This window comes from Tauraco erythrolophus, chromosome 4 (assembly GCF_009769465.1).
Source record: "Tauraco erythrolophus isolate bTauEry1 chromosome 4, bTauEry1.pri, whole genome shotgun sequence".
In the NCBI taxonomy this organism is placed as follows: Eukaryota; Metazoa; Chordata; class Aves; order Musophagiformes; family Musophagidae; genus Tauraco; species Tauraco erythrolophus.
The window spans coordinates 86294559-86322079 of NC_141468.1; the positions used below are offsets into that span (position 1 = coordinate 86294559).

At 49.3% G+C, this 27521-nt stretch overlaps 1 protein-coding gene across 1 annotated transcript; it reads right to left on the bottom strand.

Annotated features, from left to right (window-relative positions):
• Positions 1-1938: 1938 nt before the first annotated feature.
• Positions 1939-24488, bottom strand: BID (BH3 interacting domain death agonist). The gene is made up of 7 exons (XM_086610645.1): positions 24440-24488; positions 10589-10702; positions 9468-9536; positions 6343-6541; positions 4923-5068; positions 3159-3362; positions 1939-2318 (listed from the first exon to the last, which is right to left on the bottom strand). Exons 3-7 carry the CDS (start codon positions 9474-9476, stop codon positions 2307-2309), a joined length of 570 nt encoding a protein of 189 aa, XP_086466771.1. The 5' UTR covers positions 9477-9536; positions 10589-10702; positions 24440-24488; the 3' UTR covers positions 1939-2306.
• Positions 24489-27521: the final 3033 nt, after the last annotated feature.

A 27521-nucleotide genomic window follows, 5' to 3' on the forward strand; every position in this document is an offset into this window, starting at 1 on the left:
ACTTTAATTTGGGTTGAGCTGCTTAATCTCAGCACTAGGAAGGTTATGAGAAGAGTTCTGCTTTGACTCCATGTATGGATCTGTGCTCCAAAGCACAGGCTCTGTATTGCCATGGGAAAAAAGGGGTGGGGGGAAGGGGTGTGTAAGGCTTAAGCCATCGCGACTCGACTCTGGTGGAGCTGGTCCTTGGGCCCAGACAGAGCAGGGGAATGGGACCCGCTCCAGCTTGGAGCGGGGGGCATCTGTGGTGTTACCAGTACATCCCAGGGAACCACGCCGCATCGCTCAGCTCCACCTCCTGCAGTCAAAACAACTTTTATCACTTGTTTTTTCCTACTTAGAGCTTACCCTCTCTTGGTCTTTTAGGTAGGCTGACTTGCTTCCTCCTAGCTAGAGGTCTATGGTTCTGCTGTAGAAGTGAGGGAGCTCCAGTTAGCTTCCAGTGGAAGCTGCCCTTGATCTCCTTGCGGTATCTGCAGGGGAGGGAAGGAACACTACTGGTCTGGACAGAACAAGCTGCAGAGGATGCATCTTACTGCTGTACCTTTAGGGGGTCTCTCCCCATTTTTAACTTGCATTATAAGCTTTTATTCAAGTGGAAAGCTGAAACCCACTCAGACCAAAAGGATGGCACTGGCTTCATTAAGTAGCAAAGACGAATGGGACTGACACTGAAGCATGCATGTTAGGGGATGTCTTCTGCTGTGAGTAAGCAGGTAGTGACAGACTTGCAGGATATCAGATGCTGTTCTCAGGAGGCCTGCCTGGGGGAAGATACCCTGACTGGTCTTATGTCACCCATTTGCCAAGGAACTGGTCATACTGTTCCTTTTAATATGCAAGTGCAGCCCTCTTGGGGGGGAAAACTGTCTCAAGCTTCTTGTGCCATTTGGTTAATAAAAGTGTTTCCACCTTTAAAAGAAAGCTCTTTCCAGCTTCATTGTTCTATATCCGGTTGAAGTGAAGGGGTATGTACGTTTTTCCCTCTGCTAATGGGACACTGCTGTAAGACCATGCCCCCAGGTTGCACTTTAATAAATGGTACAGTTTTCAAAAACCATGTGTAGACTACTTGTGCTTCCCCCCTCCCTGTTCTAGTGCAGGCACAAAAAAAAAAAAGAGAAAAAAGTAGGTGGTTTGACATGTACACAATTTGCTTATACAAGACACAAGGTCAGACCCAGAGTGTCTCTGCTGCTGCCAGCTGCAACATAAGCAGCAGTTAATTAGAGGAACACCATGAGAACTTGCACAAAACAACTGGAAACACAAAAAAAAAAAATACAAACAGAAATGGAAATTCTGAAGAGCTGTATTGCCATGAGAAATGACAATTTTATTTAATTTAAAAAAACCCACAAAATATTTACATCATTTCAGAACTTCTGAGGCAGCTGGATCACAGGTGAAATTGTTGCACCTTGTGTGTGATTAGGGGTGTGTCTCAAACAACCTGAGTCAAGTTTGTTGAACCTGAGATGACTGCAGGACGCTCCTAAGAGATGCCAGGATCTTCCTGATCCAAGGCTGATACCTTTGGTCTCTTTTTAGTGAGATATTCTGGAGCAAAAGTTTTCCTCAAGCATATCCAGGTTGTGTTCCCTGAAAGAATTAGCCCTGTACCTACCACTGCCCTTTTCTTTACAGTTTCAGTTTTACTTTTCAAGCAAGCATGGGTTTATGGTGAGTGAGACTGAAGCATCTTTACTTTAGCCTTCCTTGGCCAAACATCTCTGCCCCTTTTTGGGTTGTTTCCTCTTGCTGCCAGCAGCCCTCTAAGATAAATGTGATGTAATTTTTTTTTTTTCAACCCTCTTGGTGATCCGTGCTGACGGACCACTCATTCTACAGCCTGAGGCCTTCCTGGGAACAATCGACCCTCAGCGTGGCTCAGCTGCAGCACCAGGAGCAGGGCTGGGGAGTAACTAAAGTTAGTTACTAGAGAGTAACTAAAGCAAAATGCTACAGCTGATTGGAAAAAAATACTGAGAGGACAGGCTCTGCCCACAGCATTTTCACTGGAGGCACAAGCCAGGGTCTGCACAAAGTCTACTACTGCTAAGACAAAAAGAACCCAAACTATTGTAAAATGAGAGAGGGGAGCACTACTCCTTACAGGTGCTGGCAGAGCTGGCATGCAGCTGGCACTACGTAATTGCTGTGCTAAGTCTACAAAGCCTACCTATGATGCTCTGCCTTCCCCTTCACAGCTGCATCTCAGAAGTTACGAGCAGAAGAAGTGATTCCCATACATCAAGTACAAAATCTTCAGGAATCTGCGTTCCCTGCGCCGAGGGCTGGAGCGCTCACTCCCGCAGCTGGAGGGAGAGAAATGGACCCGCCGTTAGCAGCAGCAGAGCCGTGTGCCCCTCGCGCCACCCGACCGTGCCACAGCTCCACCACCTGCTGCCCACCAGCAGCAGAGCCGTGTGCCCCCATCACCCAACCGTGCCACAGCTCCACCACCTGCTGCCCACAGCCCTGGCCGCTCTCAAGTCTCATTCCTAAGTGGTACTTAGTCTTGACGCACGTGTGTGTGTGCACGTGCATACACACACACAGAGGGTTTCTCCCTCTGCCCTGAGACACGTCAGCTCCCAGAGCTGGGGCTGAGTGCCCTGGCCTCTACCCTGGCTGGACTGTATGTATGCTGCAGCTCCAACAGGAGAGCTGCCATCTCCCCTTTGACCATTTCTCATGGTTCCTCTGCTGGTGCTCCTTCTCAGGGGCAATTCCTTTCCCCTTCCAGTTCTGTCAAGCTCTAGGGAGCCCAGGAAGACAACAGCAGAGGCCTCAGGCCGAAGACGTTTGGGAGATACGGCCATCTGAGTTCGGGTCAGGCTTTCCTTCCCCAAGGGCACCAAGTCGTGTTGGCACAGGTCGCTGAGGAAACTGCAGGGAGGAGAGGAGCAGCCACATCTCCTTCTCTGCCCTACGGAACGAATGCACTTTGTCCACTGGCTGCCACGAGAGTGGGGCAAGCAACAGCTGTGACATGTTCCCCCCAGCACATCGACCTTCAGAGCTCTGCAGGGACTGGCATTCCCTTCTGGCCAAACCTCCAGAGTACCACAGGGAGCCCAGCAGGCAACTAGCCACCCCCACCCTTCCAGGAACAACCCTGGCTGGCCAAGAGGCTGGCTGTGACTGGCACTCACCATTCTGACAATGCAGTTGTGGAGCTGCTGGCTGATGTAGTTCACAGTGGTGCTGAAGACACGCCGTAGAAGGGAAGGCATTGTATTCACAATTTTTTTAGTTAGGACCATTGCTAGCACCAACATGGCCTTCTCCCGTTCCATGTCTGAGGGGATGGCTCGTGCAAGCCCTTCCACTGCCTCCGCCATGCGCCGGGTTATCTCCTGTGTGGAAAGAAGAGAGGGATCTCAGTGCAACAGCTGTGAGAGAAAGGTGTCTCAGCACGGCCTGTCAGCACCGTGCTGGTAACTGGTGTGCTTGTTCAAACACCTCGCAGGGTGCCGCTACCCGTCCTCCCGGGCACGGCAGCCTGCCTGTTAGTCACCCTTACTGCCATCCAGCATGTGTATCTCGGAGCTCGGCTGCTCATCCAAGACAAAAACAAAGGGAAACAGCACATACCCACAGGAAAATTGAGATAGCACCTTACGGACTCAGAGTGCAACAGCCCCCCTCCTCCCCAGGGTTTGCACGTAGCCTGCCAAGTCCTGATATGGCAGAGGAATCCTGGGGCTCTCAGGAGAGGGCAACCCGCCTTAAACACAGCGAAGATCAGGGGTACAAGCTGCAATGGGGACTGGCAAGAAGGCAAAGTGAGCTTCACAGAAAAGCCTTCCTACAGGCAGGAGCTAGAGAATGTGTCCAAGCATGGAACAAACACTGCCGTGCTCTCAAGATCAGTAGAAGATCAGTTTCCTGAAGAGGGACAATGTGCACACACACACACACACACACACACACACACACAAAGCTACACTACTAATCTGAAAAGACAAGGTCCACCTGATCAGCAGTTACGTCTGTCTCAGTCTTATCAAGAACTGAAAGGCAATAAATTTAAGGCTCGAAACTGAACTGGATGGAGAACAAGGCAGCAGGAGTGGGGAACGGTCAGACTTGGCTGCCATCAGTCTGTGCCGGTGATAAAACCCTAGTGGGAAACACCCAGACCACAAAAAAAAAAAACACCCTAAAAAGATTGTTTGAAGTCATTCAATCCTGCCTTTTCAGCAAGGAGGTGGACCCTCCCCTCAAAGACATCATTAGCTTGTAGAGCACAGGAAACTTCATAGGTAGAGAAAGACAAACATGCCACCGAGCCACAGTTATCTTACAGGTGCCAAAAAGGCTCTGTGGAAGCAAACTGTGGCTCTTGATCCAGATGTGGATCCAACCCTAACAAAAAAAAATAAAAAAGGATGTCTAACACAAGGGACCTCAAACTCTACTGCCCCTGCTGAGCAGTGAGGCACGTTAGATGCTGGGCCAGGGACTACATCCCATCTACTGGTGGGAGAGTGACTGCACTGAAGAGGTGGAGATGCCAACTAGAGAGGCCTTCTCGGCAGGTCACCCACGCAGGCCAAAAGCCACCGCTGCTCCCAACACTGCCTGCCTGTGAGCTAAACAGCCATGGCACTAGGAAAGGGCTCTCACTACTCGCTGTCTCTTCAGTGTTCAGTAACAAGCACAAGTCAAGCTGCTGGCACTAACACTGCCCAACTTCTACCCACGTGACAAGCAGCAGACATACAGGACACAGCAAAGTCCAAAGATTTTTTAAGGACAAATAAGATTTGTTGGGCTGAATTTTAAGATGGCAATAATTAAATTAGCAAACTAGCGAAGGCAAAGAAGTTGCAAGCCTGCTGCTTCCAAGTCACAGCAGGAAGGACACACAGCATTTAAAAGGGGAACTGGTAGCCAGGTTGCTCTTCACTCACCTCTCCAGATAAATTCTCGTTCAGAAAGTGCTGCACCAGATCATTCACTACTCGTGCTTTGATTTCTTTATCAAACTGGTCTCCAATCTCAGCGAGCTGAGCAGCAATGATCCGGACAACTTCTTCATTGACCTCAGGGTCAAACACTGCCAACACAGACAGCAGGATTTAGTTCCCAGGCTGCAGTCAGACTAGGTTCAGTGCAGGTAAGGTGACCCACAGCATTTTGCCTCCATCACAACCTCCTTCCTACCCCAGCCCCAACCACGGTGCATTCACAACAGCAATCTGCACCACAACTCTCTTGTGTGCACTTGACTCAGGTACCAGAGACAGGGTGCAAATATGTTTTTTTTTATCTGTAGTTTAGGTAAAGTGCAGCCTCGCTCTGCCCAAAAAACAATACAGGGGACATTAGAACATCTCCAGCCAAGATTTGTACAGGACAGCTACAGCCAACACCCTGCTTAGAGGAAGTGAGAGAGCGTGCATGGTTTTTTTTGGAGTGACTACTGTCAGGACCTGCCTCAAGCACCATCTGAAATACAGCATCTCATAGAATAGTTTGGCCATTAAGGTCATCTAGTCCAAGCCCCTTGCAATGAGCAGAGACATCTACAGCTATATCAGGTTGCTTGGAGCCCTGCCCGACCTGACCTTGAATGTTACCACCTCTCTGGGCAACCTGTTTCAGTGTTTAACCACTCTCATTGTAAAAAAATTCTTCCTTAAATCTGGTCTGAATCTACCCTCTTTTAGTTTAAAACCATTACCCCTCGTCCCATCTCCTTTTGGCAAAGCTTCCCGTTGCCACCCGGGGCATGAAGCTACGCAGATTTGTATGGGGGAGGGCTATTTGCTGCAGCAGTTCCTCATCACCCTGCTTAGGTTGAGGTCAATGTGCCAGCTGACACATCCCGGGCAAAGGGCAACAGCCATTCTGCAGATGGCTAGCAAAGCAGGAACGGTAACAGAGACTATGTGAGGAACAGTTTCCACCACACTGGTAGAGCAGAAAGGGATTTGCCCAGTACCAGAACAAGAGTTGTTCCAAAATCCTAGCCCAAATACTGATACTGCCCGAGGAGCAGTGCGAGGCCCAACTGAACTGCTTAACGTCACACTCCTGGAGGACAGCAATCATTAGAACCAGCTTTGTGGTCCTTGTCTGACGTGCTGCAGGCAAAACCCCAGGGTGACGGGTGCTCTAGGAATCCGTGGGGAGATAAAGTGCTAAGCACTAGCTGTCTTAACCCAAATATTAAAATCCCAACCACCACCACCACTGACTGCCACACTGTGACGTTTCTCATTGGAGAAAACACTACTCCTCTGAAACAGACCAGCAGCACAGATGGAAAAAGGGGAAAGAAACCCCCACCTTCAGAGAGGCACGTCAGATGGAGAAAAGAGCACTTACCTACATCACCATTCTGCAAGTGGCCGCTCCGATTGCCATCAGTCTGAAGTTCTACCTCGTCATCATAGCAGCTGCCTTTCAGGAATGACACAGGCCCCTCGTTTTGCAGGGAATGCAGCTGCTCCTTGAATCTACAGTCAGACGATACGTCCAGGAAGTTGTACAGCAGCGTGCATTCCATCTGGACAGACCCATTGATCTTAAACATAAGAAAAAAAGACTGTTAAGCCTAGGAAAAGCCCCACTCAAAAGGTCTGCTGTTTTCAAATCCTGAACAAGCTTTCTGGCCTCCTCTGGGCATCCTGAATATCATCAGCTGGGGAGTCCGTAAGGCTTCAGCAAACACACACCAACTCCTGGATGCGTGCCCACACAGAACTGTCGGATCCTAGAATCCCAGAATCCCAGGCATTGGAAGGGACCTCAAAGGATCATCTAGTCCAATCCCCGTGCTGCAGCAGGACCACCTACATCAGATCACACAAGAACACGTCCAGGCGGGTTTTGAACATCTCCAGAGACTCCACAACATCTCTGGGCAGCCTGTTCCAGTGTTCTGCTCCCCTTACTGGGAAGAAGTTCTTCCTCATGTTTAAGCGGAACCTCCTATGTTCCAGCTAATATCCATTTCCCCTTGTCCTATCGTTGGATGCCACTGAGAAGAGCCTGGCTCCATCCTCATGACAGTCCATATTTATAAACATTAATGAGGTTCCCCCTCAGTCTCCTCCAAGCTAAAGAGCCCCAGCTCCCTCAGGCTTTCCTCAGAAGGGAGATGCTCCACTCCCTTCATCATCTTTGTGGTCCTAATGGGCTGGCTCTGTTCTTACCAACCAGTGGTGGCAGAATCGGCTCACCTACTCATGTTTCCAGCTGTGGCAATGACAGAAACCCTGATCAGAGCTCTATTTTTGGAAGGTTTTTACCCTTGTGTTTGGGTACTGAGCACTCTGCTTCCTGCGCACAACGAAGCCAGCAGCACCCCACTTCAATGTAATCAGAGCATGGCAGTAACAAGATTGGCAACAGAGATAAGAGAGGAAGCCTGCAATTTCTTCTCCCTCTTTAAAGAGACTAGCTCCACAATACACCTGGTTAGCTCCCTGTAGAGAGCCAAGCAGCTACTCACAAGAATAGTGACAGTGAGATGGCGGATCACTGGTGCCTGGCATCACCTGCACTGGCATAGCCACCCCCACTGAACAGGCACAAACCCTGCCACCTTCAGGCAAGGCAGCACAGAGTGCCCAGATTAGGCTGAGGAGGTCCATGAGGCAGTCAGATTGACACGAGCAAGAGGTCCCCACTGGAGCATGAGGCCTCATAACCAACTAAGGCCTCTGTAGAAAACCAGGAGACTGCCCAGTAATTTTAGTTAAGCAGCTAAGAGAGCAGGATGTTGTGTAAGCACAGAAATTTGTTGGAGTGTGTTCAGAGGAGGGCCACAAAGATGATCCAGGGGCTGCAGCACCTCTGCTAAAAGGACAGGTTGTGGGAGCTGGGATTGTTCAGCCTTGAAAAGAGAAGACTTCGGAGGGACCTAATAGCTGCCTTCCAATACCTGAAGGGAACTTACAGGAAGGCTGGGGAGGGACTTTTTACAAGAGTGTCCACTGATAGGACAAGGGGAAATGGGTTTAAGTTGAAGGAGAACAGATTTAGATTAGATCTTAGGAAGAAATTCTTCAGTACGAGGGTGGTAAGACTTTGGAATAGATTGCCCAGAGAAGTTGTGGATGCCCCCTCCCTGGAGGTGTTCAAGGCCAGGTTGGACGGAGCCTTGAGTAGCCTGATCCAGTTGAGAGGCGTCCCTGCCCATGACAGGGAGGTTGGATTAGATGATCTCTAAGGTCCTTTCCAGCCTATGCCATTCTGTGATTCTACGATTCTATGAAATAAAGTGAGAAGGAAAATCCTGACTCTGGTATGAAGACAGTCTGCCTATAAGACGAGGAAATGCTTAGGCTTGATTGGAACTAGGGAGAAAATCAAGGCTAAAGTGGAACGGTTTGTCTTGCCAACTGCACAGGGTAGTCAATATGCAGCCAGGATGAACTTGGCAATTTAAAGGGAGTTTCAGATACCTTTTGGGGAGTGGAACCTTGCAAGGCCACCTCTATCTACATAACCACATCAGTAATATCATAAAGGACCCACACTCCCTAGGCAACAGTAGAAAAACTGGAGCAAACGCATAGAAAGCAATTAATTGTTCACTTGAGAGGAGACTGGGCAGAGAAAAGGAGGAACAAAGACAACAAAAAGGAGAGTCCAGAAATGGAAACAAATGGAAAATAAGGTGTATGATCAGTCAAATATCAACAGAAGGTGCATGTTCCGTGTGATCTGAGCATGGCTGTTTACAGGCAGTAGTGAAGCCCACCTGGCGACCCAAGCTCCTTGGGGTACCAGGGACAATGCCCTCCAACAACCCACTGGAGTGGCCATCAGGGTTATGTTCCAAAGGCTCGTGGGAGGGCAGAGCGAAGAGGGTTGTAACTGTGCCCTACACTACATGGGGTCAGGAGGATGACAGACATTTCCATAGCAGCTCAAAGTAGTCAATAAGATTTAAATGTGACACAGTAGCTCCGTAATTGTGTCTAGTATCGTGCAAAACAATGCGATAAATTGATGACAGTGCTGCCTATTGATTTAATTTATTAGTTTTCATAGAATCATAGAATCATAGAATGGTTTGGGTTGGAAGGGACCTCAAAGATCATGTAGTTCCAACCCCCCTGCTATGGGCAGGGAAATCCTCCACCAGGTTGCCCAAAGCCTCATCCAACCTGGCCTTGAACACTTCCAGGGATGGGGCAGCCACAACTAGTTTTAGTAGTTTGTAGCTTTATCAATAAACATTATAGTCTCTTAAATAGCTACACCTCCAGTCTGCAGTTTAAAGGAGGAGAATCACACAGAAGCAGCTTGCAAACTAAGTGGTTCCATCCACTTGTCTGCACTCAGGGCAGTGTTGGGGCGCTGCAGGAACTCGGGGAAGGTGGGAAAGACACAAGCCAGCACTTTTTGAGACTCATCTCCTTTGAGGTATCTCACAACAAGCGCACAAGAGAACCACTGGTCACTGTGAACTGCTGACTTCAGACACGTTTTCATCTAACCTGTTCCATGATGGATTCAGAGACAGAGCAGCTCTTGTCACCCTCTGCTTCAGACCACAAGTCCTTGCCCTGCAAAACAAGAAGAAAAGGGTGAAAGGAAAAAAATTCTGCATAAACTCACGTCTTGCAGTGGTGCTCATGGGTCTGGCCATGTCTCTATGACCTTTCTAGTGATGCATATCTATATTTCTGGAGAGGGCTGCCCATCACACACTGGCAGTCATAAAAAAAAGCTGGGAAAATCACAACCAACCCAGCAAGAAGGGTCCTATTCACGTGAACGAGGGGCATGAAACTCCTTCCTGCCACAGCCACGTGGAGCACAGTGGAACCTACGAATGAGGCTTTAAAGCCAAGAGGTGGTGCTGGGAAAGGGAGGGACAACCCTTCATAGTGCCAGAGGCTGGAATGGAAAGCAGTGTGACCATAGAGGAGTTCCTGAGTAGCTACTGACAGCAAGTGAGCGGCTTGGGTCTGTGTGCAAAGCAGCATCTTCTGAAGTGAAACACCCAGCTGACATTGCTACACATCTGCAGGACTTCAAGTGCACCTTCCCCCACCCCCCATGCACACAGAAGTCTCTCCTGCAAGCTGGCTTCAACTCTTGATGAGCAGAGCCTGGCTGAAAGTGGGCACTACCTTCCCACCAGGCCTTCTTCACCCAGGGCAATAACCTGGCTGCTACACAGGTACCTTTTGAGCAAAAAGGAGGTGAAAGCACCAAGGAGCCCAAACAGATGGCCTGCTAACCATCAAAGACCTGGGCTAGTGACAAAGGATCCTATTTCACAGTAACAACTCCTCACAGCTGTGTTTTAAATAACTAAGTGTGCTGGTGGAAAAGAGAGAGGAAGTGAAAGCAAAAATGAATTCCAATTCTGAAGGAAACCACAGTTTTCAAGAGATGGTGGATTTCCCAACTTTTCAAAGGTTCTTCGAAGTCCCCAACACAGTCTCAAATATGTCTAAAACATATAACAGCCTGCAGGCAACCTCTTAACCATAGCCCTTTTTCTCATTTTGTTGTTACATCGGACTAATAGCTCCATAAAACACAAGCTTAGTCTTTGCTGCTTCGTGTTTTCCTCCGTTCCGACCAAATCCCTATTACCACTACTCACCTTTATCCTAATCAGTGTGCTGGCTGCGGGGAGTGCAGTCCTCTATCCTCTTCTCTGGCGTCTGACAGGGCTCTGAAACACGTCTGGGTGATCTTTCTCCTAGGCTTGACTTTGCTGGAGGAGAGACAGACGTTAATTCAGGCTGGAGAACTTGAGATAGAATCCCCGAGATTAAGAGGAACGGGAGGATTTAGCATTAAGTCTGTGGCAGGACCTTGGCTTTGTGCAAAATCCTCAGGAGTTGTCCACATGAGCAACGTTCTGTAGGCTAGGCAAAGCCTCAACTTGTGCATATTTTGTTTTTACATATAATATTTATTTTCCATTCAAAGTCAACACAAAACCAAGGTGCTCGCCTTACAACTAGTAAACAGTAGATATCCTCTGATACCAACTCCTGCTGAGTTAACCACCACTTCCTCAACCTTCATGGCTCAGGCCACAGGAAGCTTGAAGTGATATTGAGCTCTGCTGCCCACATCCCATTTGCCTTGAAACCCACACGCATCACAGCAACCTTCCTGGACTCTAGCAGTATTGCCATCCTCATCCAGCTCTAGCCCAGGCCAAAAGCTTCCCGTGGGACCACAGCAGTACTCTACAGCTGGTCAGATTAACCTATGCTGGCTAATTTGGGCTAGTGATAGCCAGCTGACTTCATAACACGAGCATGGGCCAAACAAATCTCCCCATCTTTCAAGGTACAAAAAGTTGCACCATCCTCCGTTCACACCACACGATGTTCTCCCACAGTTCCAGAAGAAGTGTGATGCAACACAAGCCACCACAGCTGCGAGTTGCACACGAGTGGCCGGATGTGCTGGTGAAACTAGCTGAGTAGCACCAAAGAGATTTCCTACTCGCAAAAAACTTCACGGTGAAACGGCTTCCACCCAAACCCAGTCCAACTGTGCTAGGATGACCTGCTTATTCTCACTGATGAGAATTCCAGTAAATTGCTGGAGGGTGAGTTGAGCACAGTCAGGTGGCAATAAACAGACTAAATAAAACATCAAGCTGCAGAGGGATCAGCATAATTTTCTTACAGTAAGAGGATGGGATAGAAATAGAAGACACTTCCTTGGGCATTTGCTACCTGCCACATCTTTCCAAGGAAAACTCAGAACGTGGCTTTAAAGCTCGGATTCCCTACATTTTTTTTGTCACACTATTTCACACTGCCAGGGAATTCATTTGGTTCAGTCCAAACAGTTTTGAAAGAGGCAACCAAAAAAAAATGCACTATTGTCTTTTCCCACTCCCTGCTTCAAAAGAAGAGGCACAGACCACTCCAGTCCGGGAAGGAAAAAGAGGCACACTGCTCCATTCTCAAAGCAGAAGACACAAGTCAACCCACAAAATAAAATCCAGATATATTCTGGGCATGCCCATACAGCTAGGCTGGGAAAGGCAAGGCATAGTAGCTTGGCACTGTGCAAGTGCATTGTCCACACCGGTTTACTACACTGATGAGAAGCTGTAAGAGGAGCTGGAGCCTGTCTGCCTGCCCATGTTCCTCACATCATTCCGGGGATCATCTCAGCTCTACGTAATAAAGTCAGATACTCCTCAGGGAGAAACAGAGACATTACAAAATAAAAATCACCCGTCGCATTTGCAAATGGCGAGTTTGTCCACTCCCGTGCGCGAGTGGAGTGAAGAACTGCCAGAAAGATAAAAAAGGAGAAAAAACCCACCACACTCTAAAGTACTGACATGGTAAAAAAAATAAGATGAGAAGGCTTGAAGATGCTCCTTTCATGAACTCTTCCCTGAATCAAAGAATCACCACCCAGGCAGTGGAAGGCCCTGAGGGGTTCCAGCCCTCAGCTAATAAAGTTCTGCTTGGGTGGTCGGAAAACACATCTGAGAAGAGGAAAAGGATTTCTCTCACACCACAAAATGGTTCCCTACTACTACAATACAAAGCCTTTTTTTTTTTTTTCAGAAACCTCAAGTTTTAGATAATTGCTTTGAATCGATGCAAGGGGTTCAGATAGTCAAAGTTCCTCCTGAGAAGTCAAATTCATCAATGGAATCTCAAAAAAAAGCGGACCCCTAAAGAGCAAACCCCAAACAGTCAGATGTAATCATGCTGATAACACCTGCAGATTTTAACCATTAAGACTTTGCAACCTTAGTAGGTTTAGACTCGGATTAAGACATTTTCTAGTGGATGGAAAAAGTTATCTCAGATTGGGTGAGAAGAATCTTTAGTAGGAGAATGAGAGAAGATGGAGATAAAGGCTACAAACACCATCTGCGTTTGGATTCAGAGTGAAACTAGATATTTGCTAAGGCTGCTTTAGGGCTGCTGAAAGTCTTGGAATAAATTTCATGGAATATGTTTTTTTTTTTTAATTGAAATACCAATTAATTCTAATAAACTATTCCTTTTCACACTTTCAATTCCGTTATCAGACATGCAAGCTTCATGTGTTAACAACTGCCTCCGAGAAACTGCTAGATGCCTTGAAGTCTTCAACAGGTAAGACTACAACCAGGTTTTTCTATCAGTTCTTTCCATCTTAGGAAAAAAAAAGTGGAGGGGGTATTTTAAACACAAGTTTAGGAGCCTTAAATCAGCTCTGAAGAGTCTGTGCGTGGCACGTCCATTCCAACTCAACATTGTGTTGGGATGCAGGACTGTGGAGAGGCACGTTAAATAAACATAATGACAGTCAGAGCAGCACATCCACCAGCCGCTTGTCAGCACAGGACAGACCTCATTCCACCCACACACACGCCAGTTTCCACAAGAGAGAATTCTGTGGATGCTTCCCCTAAAGCAAGTCTCCAAGGCTTCCCCCAAGGCCATCACAACTCTTTAGATAGGGCTGAGTGCCTCCTGAGGGATGGTACACACTGCTCTCCAGCGACACAGGTCCTTCAGCTCTGGTGTCCCACCTTCTGTTTCTCCCTCTCATCCCCAAGTTGTATCAGCCTTTAAATCTTACAAGGATCTCACCAGAGCAGCTTTTTCCAGCTGTGGCCCACTGATGAGGGGTGGCAACACTACAGTCCACCCCGGGCAGGGCTGGAATGCCCTCTCTGACTCCGGGCTTTGAGGAGAGGCGGCACTGCAAGTCTGCAGGGCAGGTCATTTCCAACCACCTCTTGCAGTTCTGGGAAGGGTAAAGCCTCATCCGCTGTACAGCACTCTTCTCCCACAGCCCCTGCTAGTGGTGCCATACCATCTTGGGAAAAAGAGGCAGCACTGGCCACAATTCTGCCAGCGAGAGACCAAACGAGGTCCTCCCAGCCATGCCAGTGCCACATACTACATATTGCAACAGCAAACGCTGCAAGTGCACATTTCGCCTTCCAGGTGGGGAGCTACAGATGGAAACAGTACAGCTGCGAAGTGTGCAAGGTTTCACCTGCTCTGAAACCAGCATGGCGTTCTGCTGTACCCCCGGGCACTGCAAGCACCCCACACAGCAGCAGGAAGCAGCCAGTTGCACACGGTCACCCGTGTAGGGGGAACTCTTAATAGCTTCTCCAGGCTGCCATAAACAGGGCTGCATCCCAGAATCCCTACAGCAACAGGGCTAAATCAGCTTCCGTCCCTTCTTCACACTTGTGTTGTATCTTCAGGACAGCTCAGAGGAACAACGTCTCTGCTTCCTGTGGCTTTCCCTCAGATCCCTCGCCGCTCCTTACGCGCAGCCCGTGAGCTGCTGTTATCAGCTGCATCAGACACCATCCAGTTATGAAAACATGCTCCTTCCAGCAGGACTCGCTCCTTTAACAGCTCCTCTGGACTCTGAGACACATCCCACACCTGGACAGACACACTGTCAGTCAGTGGACCTGTTGTGCAAGTTGTCCAGATACTTATCCTTCCTAACTCGGACGTGAGACACCGTGAATTCAAGTCTTCAAAGCAGAAGCTGTGATAAAGCAGCAGTCATTAACAGGGAAAAAGCTTCCAACCTGTGCCCTGCTGGCTCTGCCGGGCAGCTGAAAGAGAAGAACTTTATTTTTGGCAGTCAGGATGATATTACTGGAAGAAATGAAACTGCGTCTATTTGTCCCTTGGACCTGGTGGCTCGTAACCTGTCTCGTTGGCAAACGTTTCCGTGTTGAGCTGCAGAACTCTTTAGAGCAACGCATCGTTTTACAGGTAGGGAAACTGAGGCACTTGATGATGTGACCTAACATTTTAAATCCACATATCACATCATAACCACTCAGTTCCACTGTCTTCCTGAAAACGTTGCCACACAACGTAACTGGCCATTACTGCAAAGTCAGGAAGAGAACCAGCACCTCAGAGTTACAAAGCTCCTTATCAGAGAACACTCTAGGCTGTGCCAGGCTGCTGTCTGTAGCACCTCCAGTCATGACAGGGTAAGCAAATCCCACATCTTACAGCCTGAAGTCCCCAAAGGAATCCCCATCACCCTGCCACACTCAATTTCTAGCCCCTAAACCCATCAGGAACTAAACAGGCCAGCTAGCAGCAGATCCCAGAGGTTTGCATCCTATTTCTCCAGCCATGGAAGAAGCCTGACGACTCCCACAGCAGCTGCACGTGCACCTCAGACTGTGCAAGGGGAGAGCAAGAAGAAACTGACAGCCAAAGGGAAGAGAACTTGTTGATCTGCAAAACAATGAATAAATGAAGGAATGATGAATAAACAGGAAGTTACCATATCCACAGAAAACTTGTCCCCACCACTATCAGCCTGCGAAGGACATGCCAGCCTTTGCAGCTTAGGAGGCTCCAAGATTTTGCCTCGTGTGAGACCCACTGTCCTCCTGAAGTAGAATCTGATTCCAGGCTTCAGAAACAAAAGCAGGGGTGGGGGGGGGAACAGAGACATTGCAGTACAGTAGCCAGGTGAAGGATGGGTTAAACAAGCCCCTTTGTGCAGCTATGGATGCACATCCACGTGCTGTTGTGAAACCAAAGGGATGGTCCGGTACCATCCGCTTAGTACCAAAGCTATTGGCTTGGAGTTCCTCAGGACTTTCCCCGCCACAGGGAACACAGTTTCCAAACAACAGGCATTTTCCACGCATTTGCTAAACTCAGCACATTTGCAGATGACACCAATCGTGTGGCGTGGTGAACACGCTGGAGGGAAGGGATGCCATCCAGAGGGACCTGGACAGGCTTCAGAAGTGGGCCCGTGTGAACCTCATTGAGTTCAACAAGGCCACGTGCAAGGTCCTGCATGTGGGCCGGGGCAATCCCAAGCACAAGGGCAGGCTGGGCGGAGAATGAATTGAGAGCAGCCCTGAGGGGAAGGACTTGGGAGTGCTGGTGGATGACAAGCTCACCATGAGCCGGCAATGTGTGCTGGCAGCCCAGAAAGCCAACCGTGTCCTGGGCTGCATCCAGAGCAGTGTGGGCAGCAGGGCGAGGGAGGGGATTCTGCCCCTCTACTCTGCTCTGCTCTCCTGAGAGCCCCCCTGCAGTGCTGCGTCCAGCTCTGGGGTGCCCAACATCAGAAGGACATGGAGCTGCTGGAGCAAGTTCAGAGGAGGCCATGGAGATGATGCGAGGGCTGGAGCACCTCTGCTATGAAGACAGGCTCAGAGAGCTGGGGCTGTTCAGCTTGGAGAAGAGAAGGCTCCAGGGTGATCTTATTGCAGCTTTCCAGTACCTGAAAGGGCTACAAGAAACCTGGAGAGAGGCTTTGGACGAGGGCGTGTAGTGACAGGACACGGGCAATGGCTTTAAACTGAAAGAGGGGAGACTTAGAACAGATATAAGGAAGAAATTCTTCACTCAGAGGGTGGTGAGGCACCGGCACAGGTTGCCCAGTGAAGTTGTGGCTGCCCCATCCCTGGAAGTGTTCAAGGCCAGGTTGGATGGGGCTTTGAGCAACCTGGTGTAGTGGAGGGTGTCCCTGCCCATGGCAGGGGGGTTGGAACTGGATGATCTTTGAGGTCCCTTCCAACCCTAACCATTCTGTGATTTGCCTCTGAGAGAGAACACGACATCAATATCTTTATTTGCAGGTGACAAAAACTGACAAGCTATTGTGCACAACACTGCGAGGTGCCAGCAGGACTGTGGCCTGGAGCAGGACAGACCCCACCCCCTATTCACTTGGGATTTATTTGTTAGGCTCTTAGGAAAGATACCCTGCTTGTCAGGAACCACTAGGCTGCTTAAAAGCTCCTCCCCACTCTCAAGCATGACTGCTGATTCCTTGAGGCTGTCAGCTTTTGTTTCTCTTCCTTTCAGCTTCAGATTCCACCCTCCTTCAAGATGTGAATGATGCCACTACCAGTCACTCCAGCAAGGAGAGGGGGGCGGAAAAAAAGCAACAAGCAGTTTGCTCATAACACCTTTGATGGAAAAATACATCGCAACATGCTGAACACTTTCTGCTCCTAACAGTTTCAGTGTATATTTATCTTCCAGTATTCCATGGCACTGAAACTCTAAATGGAACACAGAGACCCAACACCAATGGATGCTCGTCCCACTGCCTCCTCAGCTGGGGCTAAAATTTTTACCTTTGCTTCTTTATGCTGCCTTAGTACAGAGTGAGCATCTCAGCCTGGACACTACATACCTTCAGCTGTGTGTTCTGACTTAGAAACACACTGCACAGCTTGTTTGCTAAGGTTTATTTCCCTTTCTGAAAGAAAAGCTTTATTAGAGACAGCTCTAAAGAGGTGGTTCCAATCGGCCTTTTTATTAAAGTTTTATTTCAGCTCCCCAGGGTCTGCTGCTGTTTCACATTATTTTTCACAGTGACATGAATTGCAGCAATCTTGTAGTTATCGGGGCAGTACTTTGACTTGTTAGGAGGAAAAATGTCCAGCTTCATCATCAACTTTTATTTTCAAAATGCTCTGTTGCCCAGCCCCTGTGCAGCACATCAAGGAATAAGAAGGAACACTGCCGTATTACTAAATCTTTAAAAAAAAAAAAAAATGTAGGCAGGAACTTTTGATTGCTGTGGTTTCTATATCAGATCAGTGATGGAGGCAGAAGGATGACACTGTTCCGTACTCTTCAGAAGATTCAGCTGGGCTGAAATGGAGTCAGCAGAAAGCCTGTGGCTCAAATTGCCCCAAAACTCGGGAGCTGGGATTTGGATTCAGCCAACTAGAGCTGGACCCAAATGGAATTTGCACATCTCCATATTCTGGGCATGGCCACACCTAAGAGGAAGGGGCAAGATTTGGACCTTGGCTGCCACAGTGCAGGTGATTTTTTTTTAGATCTGGGCCTGAGCTTTGTTTTTCCCCTCTGGTGTTGAGCAAAGTAACTCCAGTCAGATAAGCCCACCCTGCATTTCACCTCCTCCTAAACGTTAAGAAAATACTTCTACCTTTCCTAAGGTAGGAAGGAAGGAGAGGAGGAAGCAAAGCAAACCCCAGTGAAAATGCACAGTCACCCACAGAAGGCTCCTCGTCTTTGCAGGTGAGCTTTGTGTTCAGAAGTTCAACTCTATCAGCCCAGCAGCTGCAACACAACCCTGCAGTAACAGGGCATGCTCAAGCTGTTCTTAAACTGTTCGCCTCTTGGAAACGACTGGAAAACCGGAGAGACTGAGCAATCGCAGTTCCAGCCCTCTGACATTCCAAAGGAAGCACAAACAGACTAAGAGCTGGGAGCTCCTCAGCAGTGGTGAGGAGTGGTGAGCACTGGAACAAACTCCAGCTATCACGGGTGATGGGCGAGGGACGGTGTCAAGCCAGAGAAGTGCAGGACTTGCCTCCAGATTTAGAAGATGCCCCTCCTGGGGCATCAGCACTGGACACCTGCACTCTGGCATGCTTTTACGGTTGAGCAGTGACCAAGAGCACAGAGGACAGTCTCTCTTCTCACTTGGTAACAGTGTCTCTGACAGATGCAGGTGATGCTGGGACAGGCTCTGACAAGAACTGCAAACCAGCAGACCTCAGGAAGTGGGACTGGATACAGTAACTGTCGTTGTCACCTAGAGGACAAAAATATCCTCCTGATTTTAGTTTTAACACGTGTACCACTTATCAGGTGCCAGCATGAGCACAGATCATCCATCAGTACGAAAATCGGGAACGACACTTCATATTGCAACTTGGATGCATTTCACAGCTAATACCAACAGTAAGGAGGAATATAAATCTATCTTTCCTTCACCTGACTGGCAAGTTAGGTAAGCAAAGTAGGAAACTGATCAAAAATAATAATAATTTAGAAAAAAAAATCAAAGAGATGGCTGTATGGACACAGCTGGCCACTCAGTAGCACTCTCTTTGCCTTTGATTACCTTCAGGCCATTAAGACTAGACAAGAATTCCTCTTCCAGACTGGTAAGTACCAGGAATATCTCCACTGCTTTCTGAAAAAAAACCAGAAGCTATAAAGATGCCTACAATGTGAAAGTTTAAATACTGGACCAGCGTGGGTCATTTGAGACTACGCATCCAAGAGAACCTGGTCAAGGCTCCCTGCTCGGTTCAAACAGGCGTGCTGATGCACCAGCCAGGGTGGCATTTACAGAGCTACCGAGCAACAGCTCAGCACACGGGACAATTCTGCACAGGACTGTTTACTTTCAAGAGCATTTTACAGCTGGTACTCCCCAGTGGAGCCTGTTCACCTTATCAGACTCGAAACATTCGCTACAAAGAAAAGACTTGAAGAATTTACAGAAGAAGGGGTACAAAGGCAAATCTTCACAGCTGCATGCTCATCTGCTCTGAAAGCATACACAGCCCTGTCTCAGTGTTTGACATCATCTCCTAAACATGACAATGCATTTTAAATGGGCTTCCTTCCTCCTAAACATCAAGTGTATCATAGCTATAAACATCTCTTCTGTTCCTTACCTTTATGAAACAACCATGTGCTGGTACAGCCAGCCAAAGAGACGATCCACAGGAAAGCCTGACAATGGTCCTTTGATTACACTGAACACGCTGGGTATCTTAGGAGAATTCTCTCCCACTGTGTTGTGTTTCAACCTCCTGTTGCCACCAGGATAACGAAACTGACAGAGCCTCTGAAAAATCAAAATGATCTTGAAGGAATCTCTTAAGACAGGAGCCCAGACATCCTCAAGAACCTCAAAGAGGAGCTGTGCCTCAAAACAGGCAGTTGAAAATGATGGTAACTCAAACCAGCATTTCACAGCCCTGATCAAAGCCTTTTGACAGCAGCGCCTCGTTAACGTTGTGAGAATAAAAGCAACTATCATCTCTAAGGAATTATCCTCTTTCAAAGAAACACAACAGGAACCGTTTGGAAACCGTGAGGGCAGAACTGCAGAGCTGTTGCCTCCAGAAGCACACGTGTCCCACCGCCGAGGCAGACCTATGCCATCACCAGATGCCTCAGCACCCTGCATCCACCTTCCACTCAATGCCCCTCCAGGCTCTCCAGCTGTGGGTCTAAAAGCACAGTGGAAAAGCATGGATTTCCACACATGGAGAAAACACAAGACCATGCATGAATTAACACAAACCATTTCACTTTCAGTTTCAGCTTAGGAGGAAACACAGGTTAGTGCTGAATGCCAGGAAATTAATATTAAAACCAAAATACATCAACTAGCTGACCTAAGGGGATTTGCTTTGTATGGCTGTTAATCCGAGGGTGTAGCAACAATTACACCAAACTACAAGGTGTTACACTGACCAAGGAACGTTTATTTTCTCCTTTAAAGGAGAAGAAAGAAGTAGCCCAATAAGCTAGAGAGACCTGGGCACTGCCCATTCACCATAAACCACAGCAAGAGCACACTAGAGCCAACCAAAGGTCACAGCTTTTTATCAGAAAATACGGCAGGATCGCAGACACAAACAAAAATTCAACACCCGATTGCGCAGTGATTGCACACGCAGCCCGATTCCCTTGCTCGCACCTTCAGCGAAGCTGAATAAAAGCTCCGAGGTTTTAAAGGAAGGAAAGTGGTGAGCAAAATACTGCGGTAGGAGTTTAAAGCCCCATTGAGACTGTCCTCTCTTGTGAGAAAAGGCAGCATTCCAAGGATGTTCACCAGCAAGAACAGTCCAACCGAAGCCCACTGTGGCCAGGGAGCACTCTGTCCTCTCCAGGCAGGTCCATATTGGTGCAAAGCAACACGAAAGCCAACAGACTGGATCAAGGCCAGAAGTTTCACTAAGTTGTCGTGGTTTAGCCCAGCCGGCAGCTAAGCTACCACCACACTGCTCCCTCCTCCCCCTCGGTGGGGTAGGGAGGAGAAAATCGGAAGGAAAGAGCAGAACTGGTGGGTTGGGGTAAGGGCAATTTAACAGGCCAACACAAGAAAAACGAGAAGGGATAACGACTACAATAATACCAGTACGAGACCAATACAAAACAAGAGCTACAACTGCTCACCACACAGAACTCAGGGTGCGAAAGAGTCACCAACACACCACTGTGCTCTACACTTGAGCAATTGCTTCTGAAGTCATGCCAGAAGCAACACCAGGTGGAAGGAGGTGTCTAATGCACACCACTGGCAGCTAGAATCCCAATATCGGGGAGATAACAGCAGGATGTCAGAACGTGGTTCACTACAGACATCTGGTACACATCGAGGCCATCAGAGAAACTTAGCAGATTGCTTTCAAACACAAAGAATGAGATTGGACGCTTTTCGTGACTCATAACATTTCTTTCTACATTTGATCCCTCCTTTCCCTTTCCTTCTTCTCTGGTCTGGGTCAAAAAAAAAAAAAAGCAAATCAGACTTGTAAAAGTTCTGGGGAACGGACTGACTAAAAACATTCTGTAATCATTGCTGATGAGTTTCAATTAAAGCTGAATCCAGCCCCCTGCAATCCCTTCCAACCCCAAGATAAGCCATCCAAAACTAAGCGGAGATCAGACTTCAAGCAGGAGTTTTGCACCTTTGGCCAAGCCCAGCCATGAGTTCAACTCGTTAATTAGAAATATTTGCATGTACTCGGCTTGGCATAGCACACGGATACGAAGACAATTCCAGCCTCAAATACTTCGTAACCTAACACAGACAAAAAGCCACAGCGTAAGAGAAAAACAGAGGAAGGTACTTTGCAAATAAATATTTGCTGGCAAATTCTGCTCTTTCACTAGTCGAGGAACTGGTGGAAATGAACCAGCAGCCACAGGAGCTGCTTTATCAAGGAGCCAAGACCTCGTAGCTGCTCCTCCACAGTTACACCAGCAGTCTTTGCGCCGAGCATGTAAACCTGTTTGTGCTTGTGAGGTAGCAGTTGTTCTTGTGTAGTTGTTACTCCCCCATTCGACAGGACATCAGGGAAGCAGTAACTTCCGAGTGCCAGACCACTCCAGGAAGGTCTCCAAAGGTGGCAGTCGCTAGATTTATGTGCCTGCCTGCTTCCAGATTTAATATTTGTGGTTTTTTTTTCTTTCTGTAATAGAATGAAAAGTTTGATCTGCCAGCTCCTAAGACTCCTGCAGAGTGTAGATGACTCCTGTCATCCTGTTACACAGGAAAAAGACAATACACGGAAACAACACGGCACAGCTGACCCCAGGTGAGAGTGCTCAGTCAATGTACGCATGCACGCACACCAGCCTCCCCTAATTACCTGTCACAGCTCTGACTGGTTTGGGAGCTAACAGAAATCAAAAGCCACACTGAGCACCTTTAGAAGGCCCTCGCGTTATTTCAAGGGGAGAGCTGCCCGGGTACAGGTACATCTAATTCCCAGCAGCACAGACTCCAGGTTTGTGCAGGCGGCGCTGGTGGGGTGTAGCATGTGGTTCTCAGCGCGAAACCAAGCTGAGCTCGGGGTCTCGGCTGTTATCAGCCTCGTCTGCTGGTAAGAAATCTGAAGGCTAGGAACCCATCGAAACCACCTAACCAAAACCCAGCCTTGTTTCTTCTTCCTCAATTCAGCAGATGTCACCAAACGCAAACAAGGAGGAGCGGCCAAATAACGGGAAATTTTCACACCAACCTTTCTCCGCACGCACAGGGCAGCCTATCCAGAAGATTTACAACCAGGCATTACGCTCCGCACGAACACAAAGCAAGTTTTTTGCCTGGGCTGGTCCCCAAACCCTTCCAATCAGTTACTTGTAATGACAGACAAGAAATCTAGAGGAGAAGACGGGAGAATGGGAAGGGATAGGTTGCAGAAACTCCAGCAAATGACAAAGTTCTAGAATGCTTCTTTTTATACAATGCATTTCTCTCGTGTTTTTGTGTACCACCACCGGCACAGAGAGATCACAACGAGTAGGTCCTGCAAAGCTACCTTATGCTGAAGGAGACTCTGAACAGCATTAAACTTGTTATGTAGATCAGCTACCAAGGAAAGTAAAAAATGCACAAAAAAAACACCCTCTTTTTAATTAGTACCTTTCAAGACATTATACTTCCACAGACAGGTGAAAACAAGAGTTTCAGTTTGATTAGCGACAGAAAGTTACAACGGAACACCAGCCTTCCCCGCAAGTGGACTTTTGCAAAAAGTCCTTAACCAAAAAAAACCCCCCCAAATCAAAAGAAAAACGTTAAAAATAATTTCCTGTTGGGGAAACCACCTTGTTCCTTCCTCCGCCAGACGTTTTAATCATTTCGAGAAGATAACAAAACAAGCACCCTACAACAAGATTTTGGCCCAGACACTCCAAGAAAAATCAAGAAGAGTCGCCAGCTTCTCTGGAAATCAGCATGGACTTTCTGGATTAAAGACTCCAGTGATTTAAATAACTCCGCGGCCCTGTAACTTACTTTTTGTTTGAATTAAAGCTGTAAAATGTTGTGCTTTAAAAGAAGACGACCCCCTCAAACCCACTCCGAGGTACAGAGACCATCGCCTGACCACATGCAGGAGAGAAACACCTTCCTACGGGACGGGACCTGCTCGCTCGGTTCCTTTACACTTCGCACCCGATCCACTTCCCCGCTCCAGCCTCCGGGGAGCCACCCGGCACCGAGCACCCTCCTCGGGCCGCAGGGACCACCGCCGGACACCCACAGCTCGGCGGCAGGCACCGGGCTGACTCGTCGGCACCGACCGCCCGGTTTTCCAACGAATTACGGCGCGGCCATCAGAAACCCTTTCTCGCCTCGCTTGCTCGCCTCGCCGCCACTCCCACATCCCTCTGGCTGGAAAGCCAAGGCAAGCGCGGGTCCCTCTGGAGTTGATTGCCACGACATTAACTCCTTCCTCTCCCCGTCCCAGCGAGCATCCCTCCAGCCCGAAAACTCTCGCCAAGACCGAGGTGTTGGGACTTTACCAACCAGGACAAAGCCAGAGCGGGCTTTTTATGGCACGAGGGAGGCCGCTCTGCAACAGAAACGGAGAAAAAGGGGGCAGGGAATGTCTTGATGACGGAGGGGAGCGCGCACCGAGACGGGGCTACCGAAAGGCTGAGAGAGCAGGAAACAAAGTGAGAGGGGAAAAAAAAAAAAAAAAAAATGGAGCCGCTGAAGAGCGAGGCGGGATTCGGCTGGCAAAAAGGAAAGGAGGGAGCTGCGGGGAGGCAGAAGAGTTTCCAGCATCGGTAAGAGACAGCAGAAGCCCCACAGAGCCCGCCCCGGGTCACCGACCGGGCGCTTCGGCGGGAAGGCGGCGGGAAGCCAGCGGGAAGCCGGGCCCGACCGCGGCGGACCCGACCCCCCCTCCCCCCGCCTCCCGTCCCGGGACCGGGGCCGCACGGCACCACCTCAGCATCCGCGCCTCGGGGGCGATCGGGGTGGCCCGGGAGCGCCGCCACGCTCGCCCCGCCGGCTTCCCGCCCTGCCCTCCCCCCCCGCCCGGGCGGGCTGGCAGCGGCGCTCGCAGCGCCGGGGCCCCTCGCGGAGCCCTTCCCCGAGCGCCATGTTGCCTCCGAGCGGCGGCGCGATCCGATCCGCTCCCGCCACCGGTATGGCGCGGGCGACACTCACTCGGATCGGGAGCGGCCCTCAGCGGCGCGGCGCGCCTCACCTCAGCAAGCCCGACGGCGCGGCACCGCCCCGCTTCCTCCGCCATTTTAAGCGCAAACCGAGCCGAGCCCCGCCCCGCGCCCTGAGGGGGCGAAAGCGCGGCACGCGCCGCCCTGTCACGGCCCGCGCGCGCTCAGCGCGGGGAGGGGCGGGGCCGGGGGGGGGGTTGTGAGGCGGCCGGGCGGGCCCCACCGCCCCGGGGCGGGGGGGGGGGGGGGCTTTCCCCGGCGGGGCGGGAAGAGGCTGCGCGGAGTCAGCGGCGGAGCGCCGGGAGGACGGGAAAGGGGCCGGTCCGGCGCTTCCCGCGGGCGAAGCGGGGCGCGAAACCGGCCCCCCGGAGCACGGCCGGGGTTGGCCCCGCAGCTCGGGGTGAAGCAGCGCCGCGATCGTTCCGGAACGCGCCGGGGTTCCAGCCCTGCGCCCCTCGGCTTTCATCTCCTCGTGTCCCGTTTGCAACCGCCTACATCGCTGCCGAATAAATTAAACTTTGCATTTACGTGGGGTTAATAGAGTTACGCTAATTTTTATTTAACACAGCCTTTAATGTAGTTTTGCTCAAAGCAATGCTTACTTTGTGTTTAAGACAGGTTCTTCCCAGCATCCTGAGTCACGATACCGCTTCCAGCCTTTGTCGTGCCACGCGGAGCGGGTGAAGGGGTTTAATGGGGAAGGGGCTGAGCAGAGGGGTCGTTTTTACAGTTTCCGGGATTCTGCGGAATGAAGCCCAAACCCATTTTCATTCCGGTGTGAGTCACGCGTTGGCCAACCAACCCCTCGGGTGGCTTCACGCTGGGAATTATGCACGGGAAAAAAGGGACAGGTTACGTGACTGTGGACTTTCGTAAATTCCAAGGAACTGAAAATAAATTTGTTTTTAAAAACCCTTCAACTCGGTCTTGGAAAATCAGCACTGCAAGCCCCGAGTAGGCAGAACACGTACGCGCTCCTCCTTCTGCCAAAGTGTAGATACGGCTTTTGAGAAATCTACTTATTCTTTGTTTCTGGTATCCGAGTAAGATAGATTATTTTATATGTGTGTAGAGAATTTTAGTAAAAAAGAAGAGATATAATCTTACCTTTGGTTTACAGGAAACCACGTGATTCCTGTCTGAGACATTCACACTCAAAGTTTGGAAATACTCGTTTACTCACTCCCGTGCTGTCGGCAGGCATTTACACTGTTGCAAAGATGCCAAGGGAGAAAGGTACTTTTTCCAGAGCTTTGTTCGGACAGGTGTTTTGTCTTTCCTTAGAGTGCTGTGTAAGAGGATAAAGGCAACTCTTCATCGCTTCCCTTGAGTAATATCTATAAAAAGAAGGCCCCTTCCCTCTGTCTCCCTGGGAGGATGACAGCAGCTGTCATGCGGATGAGCAGCCACATGCCATCCTGTTGCTTTCATCCATTACCACCTGTAAGATCCTCTTCTCTGGTAAAAGCCCCATTGCTGCTGCTTGGGATTTAAAGAAGGAAGATGCGCTCAGATCCTGCTTGAATTCCTAAAGGGAATCTCCTCCAAGAACACTTTTCCTGGAGAGATGTGTGGCCAGGTAGCATGCTTACAGGATTAGGTTTGCATTCTCCTGTATGCAGGACTTAAAAATGCAATTGCTACCGTCACAGCACTCATGGTGAGGACTTCTTAAAAATTGTTAAACACAAGGGAAACCAGAATGCCAGGAATTTCACCTGCTCTTAGTCTTAGGCATGGCTTCATCCCAGTTATTTTCCTGACAAGTTACACAGTATAGGGAAAATTCATTGTCTTCATTCAGGGGGAGCAGCTGTATAACATCATATAGGTATTCTGCTGCCAAAAAGAGACTCTGCCAAGTCTTGGCTTTGCCTGTTACTCAATGAACCAACTCACATCCTCCTTCCTGTGCTCCTTAGAGATGAGGACACCATCCACACTCCCTCCGTGGTAACTGCTGTGCCAGAAAATTTCCTGAACCAGAAAATTTGGAGAGGGGTCACGGTTCTGTGCCAAGGGGAACAACGTAGAGTGGGTGAGGCAGCTTTGAGAGCTTGAACCACCACGTGCAGAAAGGGTCGCAGGCTCCTGGAGGCTACTTCCACGATTAGTGGAAACTGAAAGCAGCAGCTGCCACCATGCTGGGCTCCTGAGGCGAGATTTCATTGTTAGAGGGCCTTTTTCTGGTGGTGCTTCTTACGCACGTGTGGCTAAGCTGTGCAGGAGAGGTGACCCTGCACATCTCAGAGGGCCCTCCATCCAGCGCCAGCGTAGCTCTTTGCCAAAGCAAGCAATACAGGAAGGTCTCTCCAGGACACTGGTGGTTCTGTCCGTAGTTGATAAAAAATTGCAGAACCTCTGGGTCCCTAATAGAGATCGGGGGCTAACAAGTTTGCGGTGTAATTAAAAAGCCATGACAAGGTGTTGCCAGGCTGGTCTCCAATGGGAGCCGATCTCCTCCGTCCTGGAGTCCAGTGGTCACTTTCCATATATTCATTTCTTTTCTGGCATCAAGGGAGAAATCCTTGCAGACTGGCCTTTAGATCTCTCCCAGGTAACAGCAGCTTTCTCCTACTACTATTTGAAAGCAAGAGACCAAAAGGACAGGAAGAATGGTAGGTTTTGAAAAGTGCCAAAGAACTGCCAGCCTGCTGAGCTGCACCAAGGAAGGACAAAATAAAGAGCGAGCTGTGCCACTCCTGCCACCTGCAGCACAGCCTGCTGTTCCCAACCCTCCACACCGTGCACTGCACGAGAGGAAATCCGAGGCCCATCACCTCACTGTTGCCATAATAGGTCTGCTTTAATCCAACCACCTTACGGACACCAGGGTTTATCCTCAGTTTTCAAAATGGTTGGGTGGGTGGGAAAATAAGACTCATTGTCTGGGATTTCCCTGGCTGGGACTTCCCACAAAGTCCTGTGTTTTCTGTCTGTTGAAAAAAAAGGCACAAAGTTTTACAATTTCTCTCAGTCTACTTAATGACAGCAGTGCTGCTGACGCGATGTCATTCCTCCAGGCTTCAAGCTCCTGACATTTACTGGACCCAGCGCCCACCACTTAGGCTGAACGTCCAGCCTTTTCAAACAGGAGATACCCAGACAAGATGT

Excerpts from the sequence above, each read along its gene's own strand:
- BID (XM_086610645.1), bottom strand. Across the intron at positions 5,069-6,342 it reads CTTGCAGAATGGTGATGTAG|TGTTTGACCCTGAGGTCAAT; the intron begins GTAAGTGCTCTT and ends CTGTGTTGGCAG. Across the intron at positions 3,363-4,922 it reads ACGAGAATTTATCTGGAGAG|GAGATAACCCGGCGCATGGC; the intron begins GTGAGTGAAGAG and ends CTTTCCACACAG.